At 36.6% G+C, this 19,483-nt stretch overlaps 1 protein-coding gene across 10 annotated transcripts in view; it reads right to left on the bottom strand.

The window, feature by feature from the left end:
* ROBO2 (roundabout guidance receptor 2) overlaps positions 1-19,483 on the bottom strand; it is a 1,509,143-nt gene that overhangs the window by 1,216,907 nt on the left and 272,753 nt on the right. For 2 of the 10 annotated variants that reach the window (XM_074971566.1, XM_074971552.1), the window contains exon 1: positions 10,576-10,929. The exons of 2 other annotated variants lie outside the window; for them this stretch is intronic. In XM_074971566.1, the coding sequence (XP_074827667.1) occupies positions 10,576-10,699 (124 nt within the window). In that variant the 5' untranslated portion in view covers positions 10,700-10,929. Of the gene's footprint in view, positions 1-10,575; positions 10,931-19,483 lie in introns of those variants that run through there. 6 more of the 10 variants (XM_074971575.1, XM_074971559.1, XM_074971532.1 and 3 more) reach the window with 4 other exon arrangements.

Raw genomic sequence — 19,483 nt, 5'->3', positions numbered from 1 at the left:
AGTACTGTATGTGTTTTAATGCAGTTAGTATTAATGTAAGTTTACTTAAGCTGTTTGATTAAAAGAGATTAAGAACTCCCTAATGAACAGTTTACGAGGATGATAATTTGTAAAATGTACCTTACAAATGAGAAGACAATTAATTCCAAAGGAAAGAAACTATTCAAACACCACTTAGGCTGTGACACAAAGTAAGAAATAAGAGAGGCATTCAAAGTTAAAGTTGATACTCACTGAGGGCCAGATTCTGACATGCTGAATAGCATCTTACCCCCATCAAGTCCACTGAAGTTAATAAGACCTCTTATGTAGTAATATTCTACACAACATGAGTATTAGATCCTGGCCATAGCCATGCTGCTATGAAAAAAGGTAAAACGACCAATGTTAAGATCAAAGTATAAATCAGAGGGCTCTATACTCCCGACAATGTCCACGCATATGCATTAACATTAATTGATTTTTCAATAAATACTGTAGATCCCCACTGTTTTGCTACTCTAACTTTAGAAAAGTTATAGTAGTTTTGAAAAATTACACATTAGCACAGAGAAAGGTTAAAAAAGAAAAAGAACACAACCTCTGGACATCAATCATTTTATTACTCAGAGGGAATAAGGAAAAAAGGCAGGGAAGAGAAGGAAGTAAAGAGGGGAAAATACAAAAATGAAAAATTTCAAACATTAGAAATTTCCTTTTTTTTGCTAGATTGTTTTTCTATTTATTCTATTTTGTAACTTTAATTTTTTTTTTAATGTAGGGTTTTATTTATTTATTTATTTCATGAAATATTTAGTCTTTGGTATCTTGTGAAATGACATTACAGACACACACACTTTGAAAACAGTTGAATTAAGTGGATTTTTGACACTGTAGGAGTCAATAACTCATTTAGAAATGTTCTGGTTATTATGTAAATCCTTATCTTTATGGATCATTGAATGAGCAGATAAAAATGCTCCATCAGACCCATTTCAACCTAGCCTATCAGTCCTATTAGTACAAACGCACACATTAAAACTCCTCGGTAAATTTGAGGTGGTAAGTGACTGGACATGCACATTGAGAGTCTCATTACAAAAGACAATGCTATCTATATTTAATGGTCAAGAGAAGATCTTTAAGTCTTGTGGGCTCTGCATTGACATGTTCTATAATTCTTCAATATACATTAGAAATATTTTTTCCTTTCTTCATCAAATATTACAGAATATTACCTTGTGCCTTCAAGAGGCTCCCATCTCCAGATTAATCTCTCTCTTTCTGAGTGTCCAGGCTGACTACCAGATATATGGTAGCATAGGACAGGACTCTGGAGGTCTGATTCTCTTCTCACTTATGCCAGTTTTACACTGGCATAATTCCATTTAATGCAGTCCCGATTTACACCAGTGTGAGAGGAGAATTAGGCCCTAGTTGTTAATATCAGCAGCTATACCACGTATACATACTAATACATCAGTGAACTCTTCCCAGTTAAACACAGGCAATGAAACTATCCATTATCTTTACTGATGATGTTATACAAGTGCTTTAACTCAGAGTTTGGAGGAGTGTTCTATTTGGATAACAAGCTGATTTTTAGGTTTGTACAGACTGTACACACTAACCCATTTGTCATAACTTACCCTAGTATGGAAAAGTACACTGAGGGAAATGGTTAGCCAATAAGACTCTACCTGATTCTTCTCAAGAAATCAGAGAGTATCAAAGGGCCTGTGGCTTCTAAAAACACCGAACAAGTATACAAAGTCTTTTGATAGAAAGGAAACCTCCCACACTTCGGTAACTTTTCTTTTATAATTCCATACTTGGGGACCAAAATAATTGGCCTAATTTTCAAAAGTGCTAAGTATGCAGCAGCTTCCATTGAATTCAATGAGTATCTTTCACTTTTAAAACTCAGGCCACTCAATTAGCTACCCAAACAAATGTTGGCCACCAAATTTATTGCTTTCTTCCACTTCAGAATCACACAGATGATTGTCTCTGAGTCATTGTAGTAAGAGGGTTAAACATTTTTGGAATGGGATTATTGTGGGATATAAGTGAGGGAAACTGACTAATTATACATTTCAGAGATGGATTTTTTTTTCTTTTCCATGGGTTTTCTTCTTGTGCCATACCTTGATGAATAATTTTACTTCAGATAAAGCCAGGCCCACAACCTTGTATAGCTTTGTAACTTGTTCATTTTTTATTTGATTGACCTCTAAACCTTCTCAAATGGAATTAATAGATTTCAAAAGACCATAAGCAAAATTACATACACACAAAAGTCAACTTTCTACAGCTAAAGGTTGGATTATATGCAAATCAGAGGGATTTAGATTTATAAAAACAGCTTCTACAGGAGTTGCTGCTAATATGGACCATCATTTCTTTTTAAATATGAAGTCCGGGACAAGGTGAAGAGCACTTCCTTAATCTCCAGTAACCAATGAGTAGTTCATACTCACAGATCTCGGAGGTTCACAGGGATGGGAACTGAAAATATAGTCAAACACACTGGCCTTGACTACATAAGGAAATTATGCCACTTTAACTATACTGGTATAGTTAAGGCAGCACAAACTTCATGTACAATATGCCTATTCTGATACAGTTTATTCATGTACATAAAAGGGAATAAGCTATACTGGTGTAAGGCACCTTTATAGTTCTATAACTGCACCCAAAATAGGGGTTGTGCTGGTGTAAATATGTCAGTTTAAAAAAATCACACTCTTAACCAGCTTAGTTATATCAGTAGAAAAACTGCACATAGACTAAGCCTCATGGAAAGGCAGGATACTCTCCAAACACAGCTCCCTGACACTCAGCGGAAACAGGAGCTCTAAAGAAATTAGAGCTTCACACAGACATTTTAAGGACATTGTTCTGAGAAGTGTTGAGAATAATTATTTTGAGCATTCACAAACCTGACTGAAGTCAACAGAGGCTGCAGGTGCTCAGTACCTCTGAAAAGTGGGCATAAAATGATTCCAGTTCAGCCCAAACTAAGATTTTACCTTTTAGTTTCTTTTCACTGTGATCTTCAAGAGCAAAGGCTGGGGGAGAGAAAAAAATGCTTTTTAAAAATATTTTGCTGCTGTTGCTGAACTATGTGGTTCCGTCCACCCGATTAAAAGCCATTTCTCATTTCAACTCATACAAGCATTCCAATATTTGTTTTAAAACTCAACTAACTGAAGGTTAAAGGTTTGTGTTTTAAAACTGGTAACATGAAATCTGCTTCTAACATGAGCCAAATTTCAGCTTTAAACAAGTTTATATGACTAAGTTGTAAACCTCTGGAAAAAAATGTAGTTTATAATGGATGTGCTGACACAGTCTTCATGAACAGGAATGTTAACATACCAACAGCTTTTCATTATTGGCAGTTTTGAGTCTCACTTTCCAAAATCAAATGATCTGTCCAAAGTTCCTGTCCTCTCACTTTATCTCTTGCTTTTTTTGAAGGCAATAAGCAAAGATGTTTTCTGAAGGAGTTTAATAATGGCTCTCAAAAGAGACAATGTACTCTAAATATGCTTTAGATCATGCTTTCAAGTGTTAGCACTTAAAATCAATGCTATTTAACAGCCAACATCATTATCTTTGAATATTACTAGAAAGGGAAAGCCAAAACAAGTGTGGCTCTTTCTTAGCCACTCTGGTATGTGTACAGGTTTCATCATTTTGAATTTCTGATATGTGCTCTTACCCCATTTAGCAGGCAATTTCATGTGTTCATTCTATTTGTAGACCTAATTAAGAGAGTTTGTTTTTGCCTGCTAATTCTGTAATGTGGGTGATACTTCATAACTATTCCAAAACCCCTTTATCCATATTTATTTTCCTGTAATATATTCCTGAATTAAAAATTTTCTCAGGTTTACAAATATAACTTTGGTTAAGGAGTTTTGAATATGAGGACAGATGAGACTTCAGTGAGACTCTATGAGGATACAGGGCTCTGCTGTGTGCACCCAACTGCCTTGGATCTGAACCCTAAAGAGAAAAAGTGAACTTAAAAAAACAAACCATCACACAGTCTCAAATGCTCAAACAAACACTCATATTTTCTTTTAAACATGCACACTGATTGGCTTTTTCAGACTTCCTCGGTATTTGAAAGAGCCACATCTATCACTTTATGTACTTTTAGACTAAAATTGCAGGCCCAATTTTTCAAACAAGTTTGGCTCCTAGATCCATACTTAAGCACCTAAACACAAGTAGCCTAATTTTCAAAGTTACTGAACTTCCAAGGACTTTTTAGGGATTTGTGGGTTTTTACCACTTCTGAAAATCAGAACCTTTTATGTAGGTTTCCTTTCATCAGCTGATCTTTGGGTCAGCACCATATATATATAAATGGAATGGATGTTAACGCTTAGCATAAGTAATATGCTCTATTTGCCATGAATACATATGCTGATCAGTCTGCAGACAGCCTGAAAGAGTCACACTCTATAATTACATTCAAACAATAATGTAGGCATTTTTCTCCTCCTTAAAATTAATTCCTCATAAGTGATACTATTAGGACTCTCACAAACTCTATGTATCTTTTGTCATAAATTTAACTATAATGTGACCTGAAACAGCAGTTGAAATATGATTCTGTTGCACTTGTATGATAAAAACTTGATTTAGGCATGAAAGATTACTATTTCAGTCCCTCTTAGACATAGCGGGTATGTCTACACTGCCATAAAATACCCACGGCTGGCCTGTGTCAGCTGATTTGAGCTTATGGGGTTCAGGCTGTGTGGCTATAAATTGCAGTGTAGACATTCAGGCTTAGGCTGAAGTTTGAGCTCTGGGACCTTGTGACAGGGGAGAGTCCCAAAGCGCAGGTTCCCACCCAAGCCTGAACATCTACCCTGAAATTTTATAGCCCACAGCCTGAGCCTGAGAAGCCCAAGTCAGCTGACATGGGCCAGTCATGGGTGTTTTATTGCAGTACAGACATACACAAAAGGGCAAAATGCATTACGTTATTTTATAAAGCTGGAAGAGCAAATTGGGTTTAATAAATACAAACTGTTAATATGTGCCAATAAGTATGATATTCCCTTACTAGTCTCCGGGCTTTCTCTCTGTCTCTGCTTCCATAAAGATTTGTCACACAGCTATGTAGTGAAGATGCAAGTTAGGTCCATAATTATTGTGAGATAACAAATTAGGCATAATTCTATTTTCCCCATAGCTAATATTGTTTCCAACTGAGGTAATATGTAGTTACCATGAAAAGTAGTCTCTGAACAATAATGTGTGGTATTTGAGCTGGACCACGTAGGTCCTGAACAGGGCTGAGGTCCTATAGAAATGAACCTTTTGGCAATAACTATCAAAGTAACTTTTCTCACCACCATACTATAATTCACAGATGTCCTTCTAGATCTGATATCACTAGAGATCGGTAAATGTGTGTTATTGTCTCAAGCAGCACAATAATTTTCATCATTCATGGATACCTTATTGTCAAATTACCCAACACTTTTGCAGGGGATTCCCAAAGACAATGCATGGGGACACCATTCCATTAACACTCCATCACTGTCCTGATAGTTTCAATGAACATCTAAAGAACACTTCCACATGCATATGAAGAAACGTCTATGTGCTTTCAGACATTAAATACTTTCCCCTTTATAATGTGTATTGGCATTCCAAAGCACTGTGAAAAATGAATTCAGGAGGGGATAGGTATTTGCAAGCTCGAAATCTACTTCCCGATTTAAGATAAACTACAAAGGGGATTTAATTGTCTTCTCACAGATTTTTGTTCTCCGAGTTATAAATCCTTCTTAAAAATTTGAATCATAATTTGTTATCTTGGCTCAGAGAGAAAAAGAAAATCCAGATGATTTGTAATTCCAGGTTTTACTTTTAGGCTTCAGTTTATCTTGAACACTAGCTTCTAAATCCCAGAGCACGGGAGCTAAACACTTTTAAACACCACACTGCAATGCATTTTTTAAAGATTTTCCAAGATACCAAAATATAAGCACCTGGAAAATACAATTTGTTTTCCTTATATTTCTCCCAATAACACAGTGGGCCAATTTCACCTGATTTGATAGGAACTAAATCAGTAATAAATTTGGACTATTATTTAGCATCACTAGGTTCAATCGTTGACTATAGGGGTGATTTTCAGAGATGCTGAACACCAAAGCTCCTTTGACTTCAATGAGAAGTGTGGGTGTTCAACATTTGGAGCAATAAGTCCCTAAAGGATTACAATATACAAATGTTTTGCTGAGAAAAAAAGAACCATGTAATGCTATTCAGCAAGGTCTCTAAAGAATGGCTTACCAGGGATTGGAATTTTGGTGAAAAAGTTCAGTTTTGGCTCAAATGGAGAGTTTTACAACATCAATAGTCTTCACTTGGCCTGAAAAGCAAAATGAAAACTGCCATATTGTCCCTCCTCCTGTAACAGGAGATGAAGTTCTTTTATTTGAGAATATGAAAAATCTGTTAAAAAAGTTTAATTTAAAAATGTATTATTGGAGATTTTCATTTGACTTTAATTAAGGTCCTCAGAGTTTTCCATTCACTATACTTCTGACAATTTATTACAAAAGTACTCAAGTACAAATGTACTCCCACAAATGGATCCAGGGTGTACAGAGCCCCATTGAAGTCAGTGCTGCTCCATGAGGATGCAAAAGTCCACTTTGCAATTACAATTGTAGGATAGGGTCAGTTGTATGAGCCAGTTCCTCCACTAGTGTAAATCATTGTAGCCATTGACTTCAGCAGAGCTCTGCCAATTTACCCTAGCTTAGGATATGCCCTTTATTTCTCCAGATGTATACATACTGCACCATATATATTTATTTTATGGACACTGTGGCTAGGAATTGGAAGCTAGGTGCCTCACTCCCTCAAGATACTTTGGAAATCCCAGTTTCTATTTTGGGGTCTACTCTCCAACAAGCTTCAGTAATGGTGTTGTAGGGTCACTCTTTCACTGGTAAAATAGAAATCTAATCAGAATTTATTATATTACTACTTCAGGTCATAGTAATAGGATTTTATGTTTGTATTTTGTATAATTTAGAATGAAGGATAAAGAATAATGTAGCATGTATCAAATGTACTGGTGTATGATTTGACCATATTTTTCCAGCCACCCCTTCTGAAAGCAGGAAGGAATGGCCTAATGGGCCATTGGTAAAGATGCATTAGCCAGAATTTGTGTCTGAGCTGATCTCAAGACAGTGACAGACCTTTAGGGTCACTACTTTGTTGTAGGTTTAGCATTTTGAAATAAATAAAATAATGCAATGATTGTTTTCTTTTGCATTTTAATTTGATGATCCTGTTCAAATGCTTTGTGTAAATCAATCCTGTTTTATGTATGAATGAGGAACGTGTGTGTTAGAAGATAAGTGTGAAGTCCATTACTGGACCAGATGTTCTAGGAAGGAACCGACGACAAACATAAGGGCACCAAGAGATTGCAACATGCCCCTGCTGAAATGTAAAAGGAGGCAGATTGACGACTCTAAAGCCAAGACAGGTACCTATTAATGGGGACAACACAGCTGTGATCAAAACCAGCATGGGATAACGCCCTGAGATACTTAATAAAAAAACAAAATAAAAAATAAGATGAACAATTTAAGAAAAAAAGCACTTGTCAAATAACAATTAATTACAGCATGATGGTGCAAAACTCATTGGTCTCAATGAAGGAAAATCACAATATAAACAGGGGGCCTTGCCATGAAACTTTGGGTTCGTCCTGCCAAGACTTCCCTGGAGCATTGTGTCATGACTAACAGAACCTGGCTCCTCCCTACCCGTGATCAACCTAGCTGGCCAGTACATTGATCCGGACTCTGGACTGGTAACTACAACATTGACTGGCAGGAGTGTGTGCACGTGTGTGTGTGTATGATTGAATTCATATGCTAATTGTTGTATCTCCAATAAATGTGGCATATTGCCTTTTCCCCTGAAAAAGTTTCTGTGTGCTTCTTATAAGTATAACAATGTCTCTGAGCACAAATCCCATTACCCACCAGTGAAAGTTTCTGGTAGGCTGGCCAGAAAAGCAGAATCCATTCCACAAAAAACTTTGAGGTTTCTAAGTTTGTTTTCATTCCACATTGGAACAAAACCAAGACCTTTCAAAAACTTTTGTGGAAAAAAACCCCAACAACCCACAAGAGAGCAACCCACACCAAAACAGCTAGTAGTCCAGGGAACCCAGGTTCAAGTCCTTGTTCCCTCTCAGAGCATAGACTTAAATAGTCTCACAAAGCTCAGTTGAGTGTCCTTACCCGTAGGCTACTCTGGAGTCAGACATATTCTCTCTCTCTCTCTCTCTCTCTCTCTCTCTCTCTCTCTCTCTCTCTCTCATTTTAACCAGAATTCCATCATGGACCTGAGAAACCTTCCCAGTGAAAGTTGCATGGAAACCAATAAGTTATGGTGAAAAATTTTGGTTTTGAAAAAAAAAAAATCAGCATTTTCTGAAAAAAACATTTTTCACTGAAAAATTCCTCACCATCTCTAGTTCCACGAGTATGCTGAAGAAAATACTGAAGTCAAAGTATAAGCAGAGGTTGACTTTCACTGCTTGCTCCTACTTACAAAAATGGATACCAACATTATGTTTTTGTTTTGACAAGCTAAAAATTATTTTGGAACTAACAATGCATACTCTAGAACACACATATTATAACGGGTGGTAAACTGAAAACTTTCCCTTAAATGTCTATGTAGCCATCAAAACAAACAGTTCTTTAATTAGTAACAATACTGCACAGACTCTGAATTAAAATACTACCATACGGCAAATATACCACACTTACTGTTAGTCTCGTTAGAGATCATTTTTTTAAAAAAAACTTGTTTTTGTCTCTTTTCAGATGAAATTCTTAAGCAACTTTGTCTGCTTGAAACAGTTAAGTTTCTTTTCTTATAAACATACAAAACAAGGTAACAGCATTACTCAACAGTCATGTGTGGGGTTATTTTCAACCTGCCACCTAACTTCTTCAGTAAATATCTAAGTTTTCAGGATCTGGTTCCTTTGGTTAAGGGCTAAGAGATTGGACTGATGCACTTCTCATTTGCCAGTTTCATTTAAAGTAATAAAAATAAAAAGGAGATTGGACCGTAAAAAGATAATTTTTTGAAATTTCGAGAAGTTGATAGTAACATGTATGCCTGAATCACATGCCTCTGAGAAGAGATCATGCAGCACAGAATAAATAAACAGTTTGTAATTTGCAAGAAAGAGGACCAGTAACAGCATTGTGAGATATGAGTAGGGTGATAATGGGATTTACAGGAACAGAAAATAATTTGCAGATATGCTGTTCTGGCCATCTTTGCCTTAACAGCCCAGCTTAAGTGCCTGCTGGAACTTTTCCCTTGAAGGTATAGTAGGTGGAAGATCTGTAATGCTTTAATGCAACAAAGGGAACTATAGTAGGGAGAGAGGGGCAAAAGTCTCCTGCTGAGATGTTGTGATACATTATTAAAACTTCTTTTTAATATTAATGCTACTTTTTAACCTCAGATCACAACACTGACAAAAGAGGAAAACTGAAAGTGCTATTAAAGCTGAGATGCACACATCATGCTGTGGCAGTACTTGTAAGAAAGAAAATTCCTAGGGTGCATCCAATCAACAATATCAAGAAAGACCTGGAGGGAAAAACAACATCCTATCCAGCATCTATAGTCCCTTGGTCCAAATATTTATGCAACATCATTTATGCTTACTGGGCCATTTGATTATCAGACCTTGATAACCCAAGTTTTCCATAAACAAATGTCATGCAAGGGAAGCAAAACAAAGTGAACTTTACAAAATGGCATATTTAGTGAACTGTTCACAAAATATACAGGGTAAATCTCTGCAGTTTCCATCAGTTGAAGAAAATGAATTGCAGCCTTTAAAAACCATAAGTGTTTTTTAGCACAGCAGATTTTTTTCAATAAAGTTAATACACTTTATCTTTATTAACACATCAACACCAATATAGTCAGCCAGCCAATCACTGATTCTGGCACTGCATTTTATAACATTAATGTTCTCTAAAGAAAAGTCTGTCTAATCATTACACAAAATATACTAAGAATTCTGCACTCAAAACAGGTTGAGTTTATTTTCCCCCTCTTTTTCGCTTTTTCAAATAATGTAACCTCTAGATAGCAAGCAGAGTTACCTGCAGTAAAAGCTATAAGCTTCTGGCCCCAGGTTTCCATAATGAAAACAACAATCTTAATATTCTCACAATCTTGAAAACATTGGTTTCTAATTTACCTGTATATTTTTATATGAAAAACTATTCCTGACATTCCAGGGCCTTAAGTGAACTTTTGCTATTTATATAGTAAATAACTATAATTCCTCTAGGAAATAAATGCTATATATAAACAAACTAACAAGCAAACAAATTAAATTCCCTTCTTTGCTTTCATATTCTATCTCAAATCCAAGTGACAACCTAAAATCTTAAGCATGCAAAACAGCTTTGTTTCCTTTAGCTCAACATTAACCCTGGCTTTTCAAATCTCACCCAGACATTCATTATAAAAACTTTTATCACTTACCGCCCTTCCAGTGTTTGCTTTTGGTCCTACTTAGCTTGCTCAGCGTTGGTCCAGAGAAGAACAATATCAAAATGAAAAGAAGTTCAAGCATAGTAATTTCCCCCCATTTCACTGATGATAACATTTCCACAAGTTATTTTCATAAAATTTGTTACATCTTCTCTCCCACTTTCCACACACAGTTTGCTTAGGGAGGAGCCATTAATCACTGAAAAAACACAGCAAATAGTTGTTTTGCCATCCTTAGACGTTGAAGTAATACCTCAATGATGTAGCCCTGAGGAAAGCCACACATTTCTCACTGATCCAGTTTCTCCCACACAACATGCAGCCAGCCCTGCTGCTACTATATAGTAGCTATAAAATAATTTCTGCTCCTCACTTTGGTTTCAGTGGGAATATATTCCTCAGCTTTCAGCGTGAGCTTGATTGAAAATGATAAAAACAGTAGTGCTTGTGTCCAGGAGAAAAGAGAAAAAGATGTCAGGATTGTGAAAAAAGATGAGAATCAGTTGTACTGACAGCTTTAAGCCTGAGTGTCTGATCCTAACAGCCGTGCAACCAACCAAATTGCTCTTTTAAGAGTAATAAGGCTTCAGTGAAAGCTGGTGTCACTGCCACTTGGGTAGGTAAAGCTGGGCTTGAAAATCACCAAGAAACCTGTGAGAGATAACGACTGCCACAGTCCCAGTTCAGAATGTTAAGGGCTGAGAACAATACAGTATGCACACACAGTATTAATCTCTATTGTGTGCAGATTTCCTGCTTTACAGTGTATAAATGTTCAATACTTAACTGCACTTCACTAATGCTTTAGTTCACCTTGTGCCTTTAAAATAGAATTTAATCTTTGCTGCACTAATTATTCACAGCATTGTCTGAAATATTTATTAGATGGAAAACTACAAGCCTGTGATTTTTTTGAGAGAGTAAACAGCAGGAAAGATAAGTCATCAGCAATATTACTAATCTGTTTCTCATATAGAAAAAAAACATAGTATTGTATATTCTTATTCTCCCTATCTATATGATCTTAAAGTATTATGGGAGAACAAACTTTCAGACTCCCTGACTTAATATTTGCTTATATTTTTATAGAAATAATACACGTACCCTAAACCACATGATGTCTGTTCATATTTAAGAATGTCACTGTCCCAAAATATGTTGTCAAAGCTGGATCAGTAAAGACAAGATCATTCAGCATGACTATTCTGATTTTCCTAAAAGACTATACAGGGAAAGATGATCACATTCTGACTGCTTGAAATAAACAGAGTCCGGAGATGTCCAGCATCTACTTAAGTATGCCCTGTAGCTTAAATTTGCCTACAGCTTGGCATTTAGTTATTTCCACATGATCATTTAATAGTAAGCCAGTGAGCCACAAACCCGGTACTGTAGATCTATATAAATAAAAAAATCAATGTCCTTAGAATGACAAAGCAATGATAGCCACAAATTCCCTGAAGATATCACATTTTTAACGGGGACATGGTGCAATGTCAATGCAACATTAAAATAGGATTATAAACTGGACGTTTTGCTCATTTGTTCAAATAAATAATTGTGCTTTGACTAGCAGAGGCAATCATGAACAGCTAATATAACCAGTGAAAAAAGTAAACTTTAAAAAAAATGAACCTGGGTCTCAAACCAGAAAATATTATGGCTCTACCAAGCTTTTCTCCACCTTCAAAAATGGGAAACTTGGTGGGGAAACAAATATTTTCATGGGCTGGTTAAAGGTGTAACATTTGCATGTAAACAGAAAACATGCATTTTGATATACTGTACTCTTTCATCCCTTTGTGCATTAATTACCAAGTTACAGACATCTTGTCAGGCGACATGCAAGATCTGTTATATCAAGGCTGGTATTTATGGCTCTTGGTTGCCAAGAAATAAGATCAGTGTCTATGCTGAAGAGGCACTAAACTGCTGCTTCTATTATGAATTTTCTCCTTTGCCCATTTCCTAATTCCCAGTCTCATAATTTGTTTCTAAAAGTATCTTTTCTCCCATTTCCACCCCCCCCCATAGTATTGAAAACAGGCAACTATGTCAACAATACTGCCCTGAAAACTAGACCACGGATTGTCAAAATAACCGCCAAACACAAGCATTCGAAGATTGAGTCAGGCACCCTTACTCTCCATACCACCCACCTACCAAACTAATGAAATTGGCTTAAAACCTTAGTTTAAAAAATCTCCAACAGCATTGTGTAATTTAGCTGCCTTCTGATTTTTGCAGGTTTAGAAAAAAGACACTCACCTCCAATTTCTATGTTACCACTTTAAAAATGCAGAGCTTCCCACCAGCTGTTCAGAATCAGTCTCCTGATTTGTCTCCCTATCCCAATGCATCTCATTCAGGGCCTGTCTACACTTACAATGCTGCAGCTGCGCTAATGGCAGTCAAGTTGCTAAGAAAAGGAGGACTTGGGTCACCTTAGAGACTAACAAATTTATTTGAGCATAAGCTTTCGTGAACTACAGCTCACTTCATCGGATGCCACTACATGCATCCGATGAAGTGAAGTGAGCTAAGGGAAACCTAGTGTTGCCCATTCTTGTGATATTTGGCTTTTTTCTTAAAGCTCTAGGGCCTGAAGCCATGTAATTACAGGAAAAAATTCATATTCTTGCATAGGGAAAGGGGGGGAAGAGGAGAGACTTTAAGTCAATTTAAGCCCTCATGGCTGCCAAACAATGCTTGGAAAGGCTGAAAGACTAGAAGGCAAATAAAAAAAGCCCAACGTTTATTAATTCTTAAAATATCATGATTTTTGAATGTTTTGGGTTGGCAATATTGGCAAGTAAGCAGTCTCTTCTATCCATATATCAATACCTGATTTATTAAGAACCCCCAAGGGTGGTAAAATAGATTTCCTTTTCCTCTCCTGTCCTCTGGCACACTCTGCCACTTCTTCTTAGAAAGAGAAAATAATCTTTCCTTACGGCTTCTCTACAAGGGGAGTTAACTCTGAGTTGGGACGCTCTTATTCCAAAAAAAAAAAAAATGCTTTAATCCAAATTAGCATAATCCATTTCAGATGTGGATGAAGATAATTTAGAATAAAGCACTCATTCCAGAATAAATCCATTCCCTCACAGAGTTAATCTGGAATATGTATTCTGCTTTAAATTCACATCCTACCTTAATCCAAATTAACTTCCCTGTGTAGCAAATCCTAAAACTTTGGGGGGCCTGTATGAGAGTTTGCTTAAATCATGGTTTTGAGACTATTTAATTACATCAATCTCTATTTCTTGCATATTAGCTCTCTCCTTCTGCTCTTGCTGACGAGAGGAAGTACACTGCAATTAGAAAGTCAGAGTTATTTTTGTAAATGCTGAGGACATGGGAAAATAGATCTCTTTGGAGAGCTGGATTAAGGTAAACTGAAGCTATAGGCCTAATGGAAATAGAGGGTTTAGATCTCCAACTTCTGTATCTGTGTGTTTGGTCACCCCCACCGCCCTTATGTCATCCTGCGCCTCCAATTCTTTTTTTGTCTCCCTGCTGTTTACTTTCTGGGAGAAGACACCTTACCTACAGTTGGCCAATCAAGCCCGCAAGTCCGAATAAATAAGTCAGTCTGAATACAAGTTCCCCCTGATCAATGCGCTCTTTGAGGATGGCAACTTTGACTGGTCTGCTGCATGGGGACTATGGAGAGGTTAGGTATGAGGCTTGATGGCTTAAAATAGTGAAGGTGGTTTTCCTTGTTTGTGTCTGTTTTTGATATATAGACTGGTTATTTAACAAACACACATTTATATCTTATACTGCTACAGTAAGGATGCTGTATGGTTTATGTATATTATAAACTTTCACAGCATGGTTGCGTATCTTAATTAACAGTTTTAAAGTAATTGGAGATCTAATACAAAGGCATTAAATAGTACAATTTGTATTGCTAATTTGCATCCTCTTGCATTCTTGTTCTATAAATTTGTCTTCAGATTTTCAGAACATAGGGGAGTGTTATACCTCTTTCTTTTAAATAAGGAAATTATATACCCATAATTATTTTATCAGAATCCTCTCATTTCAGCCGCACAACAAAACAAGCTTCTATAATATAAACATAATTCCACCAGTCAGGAAGCAAGATACAAAAAGATAGAGCGGTTAAGAGCCATGCTCTGTCTCCTCCCCCTTCAATCATTTAAAAAGCAAATGAAAAGCAAAGAGAATTACAGGAAATATATAAATGAGCATGTGTATGTAAGTATAGACAACCAACGGTCATATAAGAAGCAGGACAGAAGATGATAACAAACATGATTACTAGTATTTTATTTTCCCTTGTATATTCCTTCTTGTCCCATTCTACAAAAGGTTCCATACAGTAAGCAGAAATAATGAACAGGAGAAGCAGATTTTCTCAAAAGACAGCAGGAAGAAATGCATGGGGTCAAAGCAGCTTTGCCTGATGAGTGTAGTTAGAGTGAGATGAGGACCATGCAATGGTCCTGCATAATGGATGTCAATATAGCTTCAGCTATCCCCAAACAAGAAGTGGCTATCTTTTTAGTACACTCTTGAGAACAGATGTTAGGGAGTCTTTGTTTATCTAATTATACTGACAGTCTTTAATCCACTATGTTACAATTGCTTTAAAGCTCAAACTTTTGTTTTGCCTATCAAACAAAACATGCCTTCCTTTTAAAAAATGCTAGATTCAATTTAATAACCAATTTACCATTTAGACCATGAAGTTTCCAGTGCATGGCTTTTACTGGGGAAGTGGGTACTGAGAAAAAGCATATAAAGTTAAAATTGGGATATTGCCACAACTTCTGTGATATCAGAAAACTCTGAACTCAAGAATAGGCTCTTGACTTTTCATGAGAGCAACCAAGTAGGATTAGATGTAGGATTAAATTATGCTAGTCATCTTTATTTACAGGATGTAAAGCAGAAAATAGCCCCCATCCTGTATTTACGAACATACTTAATTTTACTCATGTGTGCAGTCCCACTGGGATGGGGCACCAATTTTGAACAGATATGGATAAATTAAAGAAGCACAATAGAAGCCTACATACACAAACTGCAATCAAGTCTTGCTTAGGACAGGCTTTTAGTACTTTCAGCCTGCACGGAAACAAAACTGTGACTGAAATAGATCATCTGTATGTTTCCCTTAATTTGAATCAAATGCTGTGCCTACATTTCTCACTCGAAGAAGTTTTCCATTTGTTCTTAGCTCAGCTATTCCGGGGCCAAATTCATTTGGAGTTACCCCATAAAGTTATTCCCAGGATGAATATTTACTTTTTTTCTTGGGTGATTGGTATCCCTCTCATCCCACTTTGTTGAATGTTTGACTTCAAGTAATGTGCAAGATATTCATGAGTGTATACTACTTTTTTATTTACCAATTCCAGTATCTGATCACTTGTCTATAACAGATTACATATCCTTCCATTAATTTCAGATCAATCCACTTGAAAGAGAGTCATATATTAAAGAAAATAAAATTAGATATTCAAACCTGATTTGTCTACAGCATGTACAACGACATGTACATATGCAGTTCATTCCAGCAGAGTGAGACTACGGAAGTAAAACCCATTCAAATAATGACATGTCTGGGCATGAGATGTGCTTTTGCTCTACTTGCTGTGAAAGTGTACTAAAGGCGCCACCCAATTTTGAATGGATTCTGTGAAACATTTCATAAAAGAAAAACTATTATAAAATGTGTTCTCACGGGGTGCTTTTATACAGATATAAACATAAATAAAAACATTCTATATATTCAACTTCATTAATGATTTTTTTTCTTTTTCCAAAATAATCATGATAAACTTGAAACGGAGGGGAGCTATTCTTATATGCTTACAAAATTACAAAAGCTCTTTCTACCCTTAATCATCTGTTCTGCGTATATCGCTGGTAGAGCTCCTTGTAAAAATGGCGTCAGGGCAGCTTGTGAAATTTTATTTTGATTAAATGACTTTGTTTAATCATTAATTCAGGAGAGCCCATTACAACAATTAAACCAGCACACTCATTTAGAATATGATTAAAATTTGTAATATAGTTTGGACCAACTATCTCTCTGTGATTGGGTTAAAGCTCATATATATGCAGCTGCTCCCCAGGAATGACTGACTACAATAGTGCTTCGGAAAAGAATAAACCATGCTTCTAGGATGTTAGGCAGATGGGCTTTATACACCCTTTAGCCAGATATATACCCGGGTGAAGGTCTGGTCTTCAATTACAAATAGGGAGTATATCTTAGCTAGGCTAAGGGACAACCATGGCATGACTGGGTCCTGTCATTCTCATAACTGTGGAGATGAGCACATACACACTCAGGCACAAACTCCTTGATTATGGAAGTTTTCAAATATTATTCCCTGTGACTATGTATAAGTGTGCTAGGATGTTTCCTTACATTTACTTCTGTTACCAATGAAAAATGGTACCCTTGCTTTCTTCAACCTGTTCCTCTTTTGCCTTCCACAAAAGCACCCATTGACTCCAGCAGTTGCATGTGATGGCAAATAAGCAGCAAACTTGACAGTTAGTTTTAGATTGCCTGCACCCTGATACTCTTGCATAGTTTTTCTCCACTTGGGAAGATGCAGCTAACCTAGTTATGCTAGTTGTAAAACAGTAGACTGTTGATCCCAGAGATCCAGAACCACCTTCTCCTATGAGCAGTGAGTCGTCTTTCCTCTGCTTATCTGTCGTGCTCCTTTGGGCTAATGTTCTTCCTCAAAGGATCTGTCTGCTTAATTCACTAGCCTTTACTACATCTTACCTTTTATAAATGGGTGGAACTTGTCCTGGGATAGTTAAGCCTATCCATCCAGGTTCTAAAATGGCCCCAATCACTGAAACATCTAAGCTTTTCACAAACATTAATTAATTTATCTTTACAATACCTCTTCGAGGAAGAAAAGTTTACCCTCATTTTAGAGAGGAGGAACCTGAAGCACAGATTAAGGGATTTGGCTACAGTCACATGGGAAATCTATGGCTGAGCTGGAAACAGAAGCCAAACCTCCTGAGTACCATTCCAATGCTCTACCACAACATCAGCTGTTGAAGTAACTTTATGTTACTGCCTACTTTGTTCAGCTGGCTAGAGAAGCTTTGTTGCTTCAGCTGAAAGAATCTAGGCTCCAATCCTGCAAGGAGAACCATTTGGGCAGACCCCATGTCAACACCAAGCCCCCATGAGTTCAGTAAGATAGTGCAGGGGTTCAGGAGTTTGCGTTCATGGATATCTTGCAGAATCAACACCTAGATTGTATGGGAAAGCTCTAAAATGTTAATTTGAAATTAGAATATTTTCAACTGAAAAGTTCTTTTTCTTTGGTGCTGTGTTTTAAAAAATTCTCTTTAGCTACCAGCCTAATATTGTCCAATTTCTGCTTTGTACCTGTACTAAAACCCTATAAGGGTTTTCTTAGGATTTTTGTTAGCCTCAGACAGGAGCAGAATCTTTGTTAGCAAATTCTTCTCTCTCTCTCTCTCTCTCTTACACACCCGCATACACACGGCAATTAAATGTGGGGCCTTCTTAAATTTCCACATTCCTCTTGAAACTACAAACTGTACATCCATCTTCCACAGCTGTACAATGCCTGGGCAGCCTATAGTTGATTTTCCATCAATCTGTGACACATCTTCCATTGTAAGAATCCTGGAGGAGCAATTACTGTTCCATTGCAGTGATTGACAATGAGAGAACTACAGCCCTGACCATCATAATTACAATCCAGTCCTCAAGGGTTACCTATAGTTTAACTCTTTTTTATGGTAAATTTCAGAAGACCATCTCCACCCTATCGTGGATAATTGATAAGCTATGTTTTATAGAAGTACTCTGATTACAGAACAACAGTACAAACAAGTTTGTATAATTGCTAGGTAGCATAATTAGGAGAAGATGATGTAACTACTTACATTTGGACAAGACTGGCTGTGGACTATTAGACCTTCAAAATTAATATTTGTCTTGTTGCTGTCCTTACGTCCTCTTGATTCTTTGCAGGTTAAATAAGGTAGAATTAATATGTGAGATCTATGGAAATCTTTTCTTACATGTGGATAATATTACATCAGTTTGAAAATGGGAATTTATTAGATTATTGTTAATGATAAACTTCTGTATAACTTAAATCATTCTCTGTTCATGTATGTTAGTGGCAATGCTCATTATTATACCAAATCACTTTCTAGTTTATAAATATAGATCTAAGTTCTTTCCATGTTACAGGTCAATAATACAGTTAAGTTTATCAGAAATGATGGTTACTAATTTTGACTTTTGTAATTTTGCCAATTTTACTTTTAAATGTTTTCTCCCAATTCATGCTAGATATGTATTTCTTAATAGATTTAATTATATAAATAAAATAGACCTGTATTGGTTTAAAAAAGAATACAGATAAGAACATAAGAATGGTCATACTGGGTCAGACCAAGCTCCATGTAGCCCAGTATTCTGTCTTCTGACAGTGGACAGTGCCAGGTGCCCCAAAGGGAATGAACAGAACAGCTAATCATCAAGTTATCTATTCCCTGTCACCTATTTCCAGCTTCTGGCAAACAGAGGCTAGGGACACCATACTTGTCCGTTGTGACTAGCAGCCATTGATCCACCTATCCTCCATGAATTTATCTAGTTCTTTTTTGAACCCTGTTGTAGTCTTGGCCTTCACAATATCCTCTGGCAAAGAGTTCCACAGGTTGACTGTGCATTGTATAAAGAAACACTTCCTTTTTTTGTTTTAAACCTACTACCTATTAATTTCATTTGGTGACCCCTAGTTCTTGTGTTACGAGAAGGAGTAAATAACACCTCCTTATTTACTGTCACCACATCCGTCATGATTTTATAGACCTCTATCAGATCCCCGCCTTAGTCATA

The sequence above is a fragment of the Natator depressus genome, chromosome 1, assembly GCF_965152275.1.
Source record: "Natator depressus isolate rNatDep1 chromosome 1, rNatDep2.hap1, whole genome shotgun sequence".
In the NCBI taxonomy this organism is placed as follows: domain Eukaryota; kingdom Metazoa; phylum Chordata; order Testudines; family Cheloniidae; genus Natator; species Natator depressus.
The sequence above is the reverse complement of the archived record's forward strand: the minus strand, read 5'-3'. Positions and strand labels throughout refer to the sequence as shown.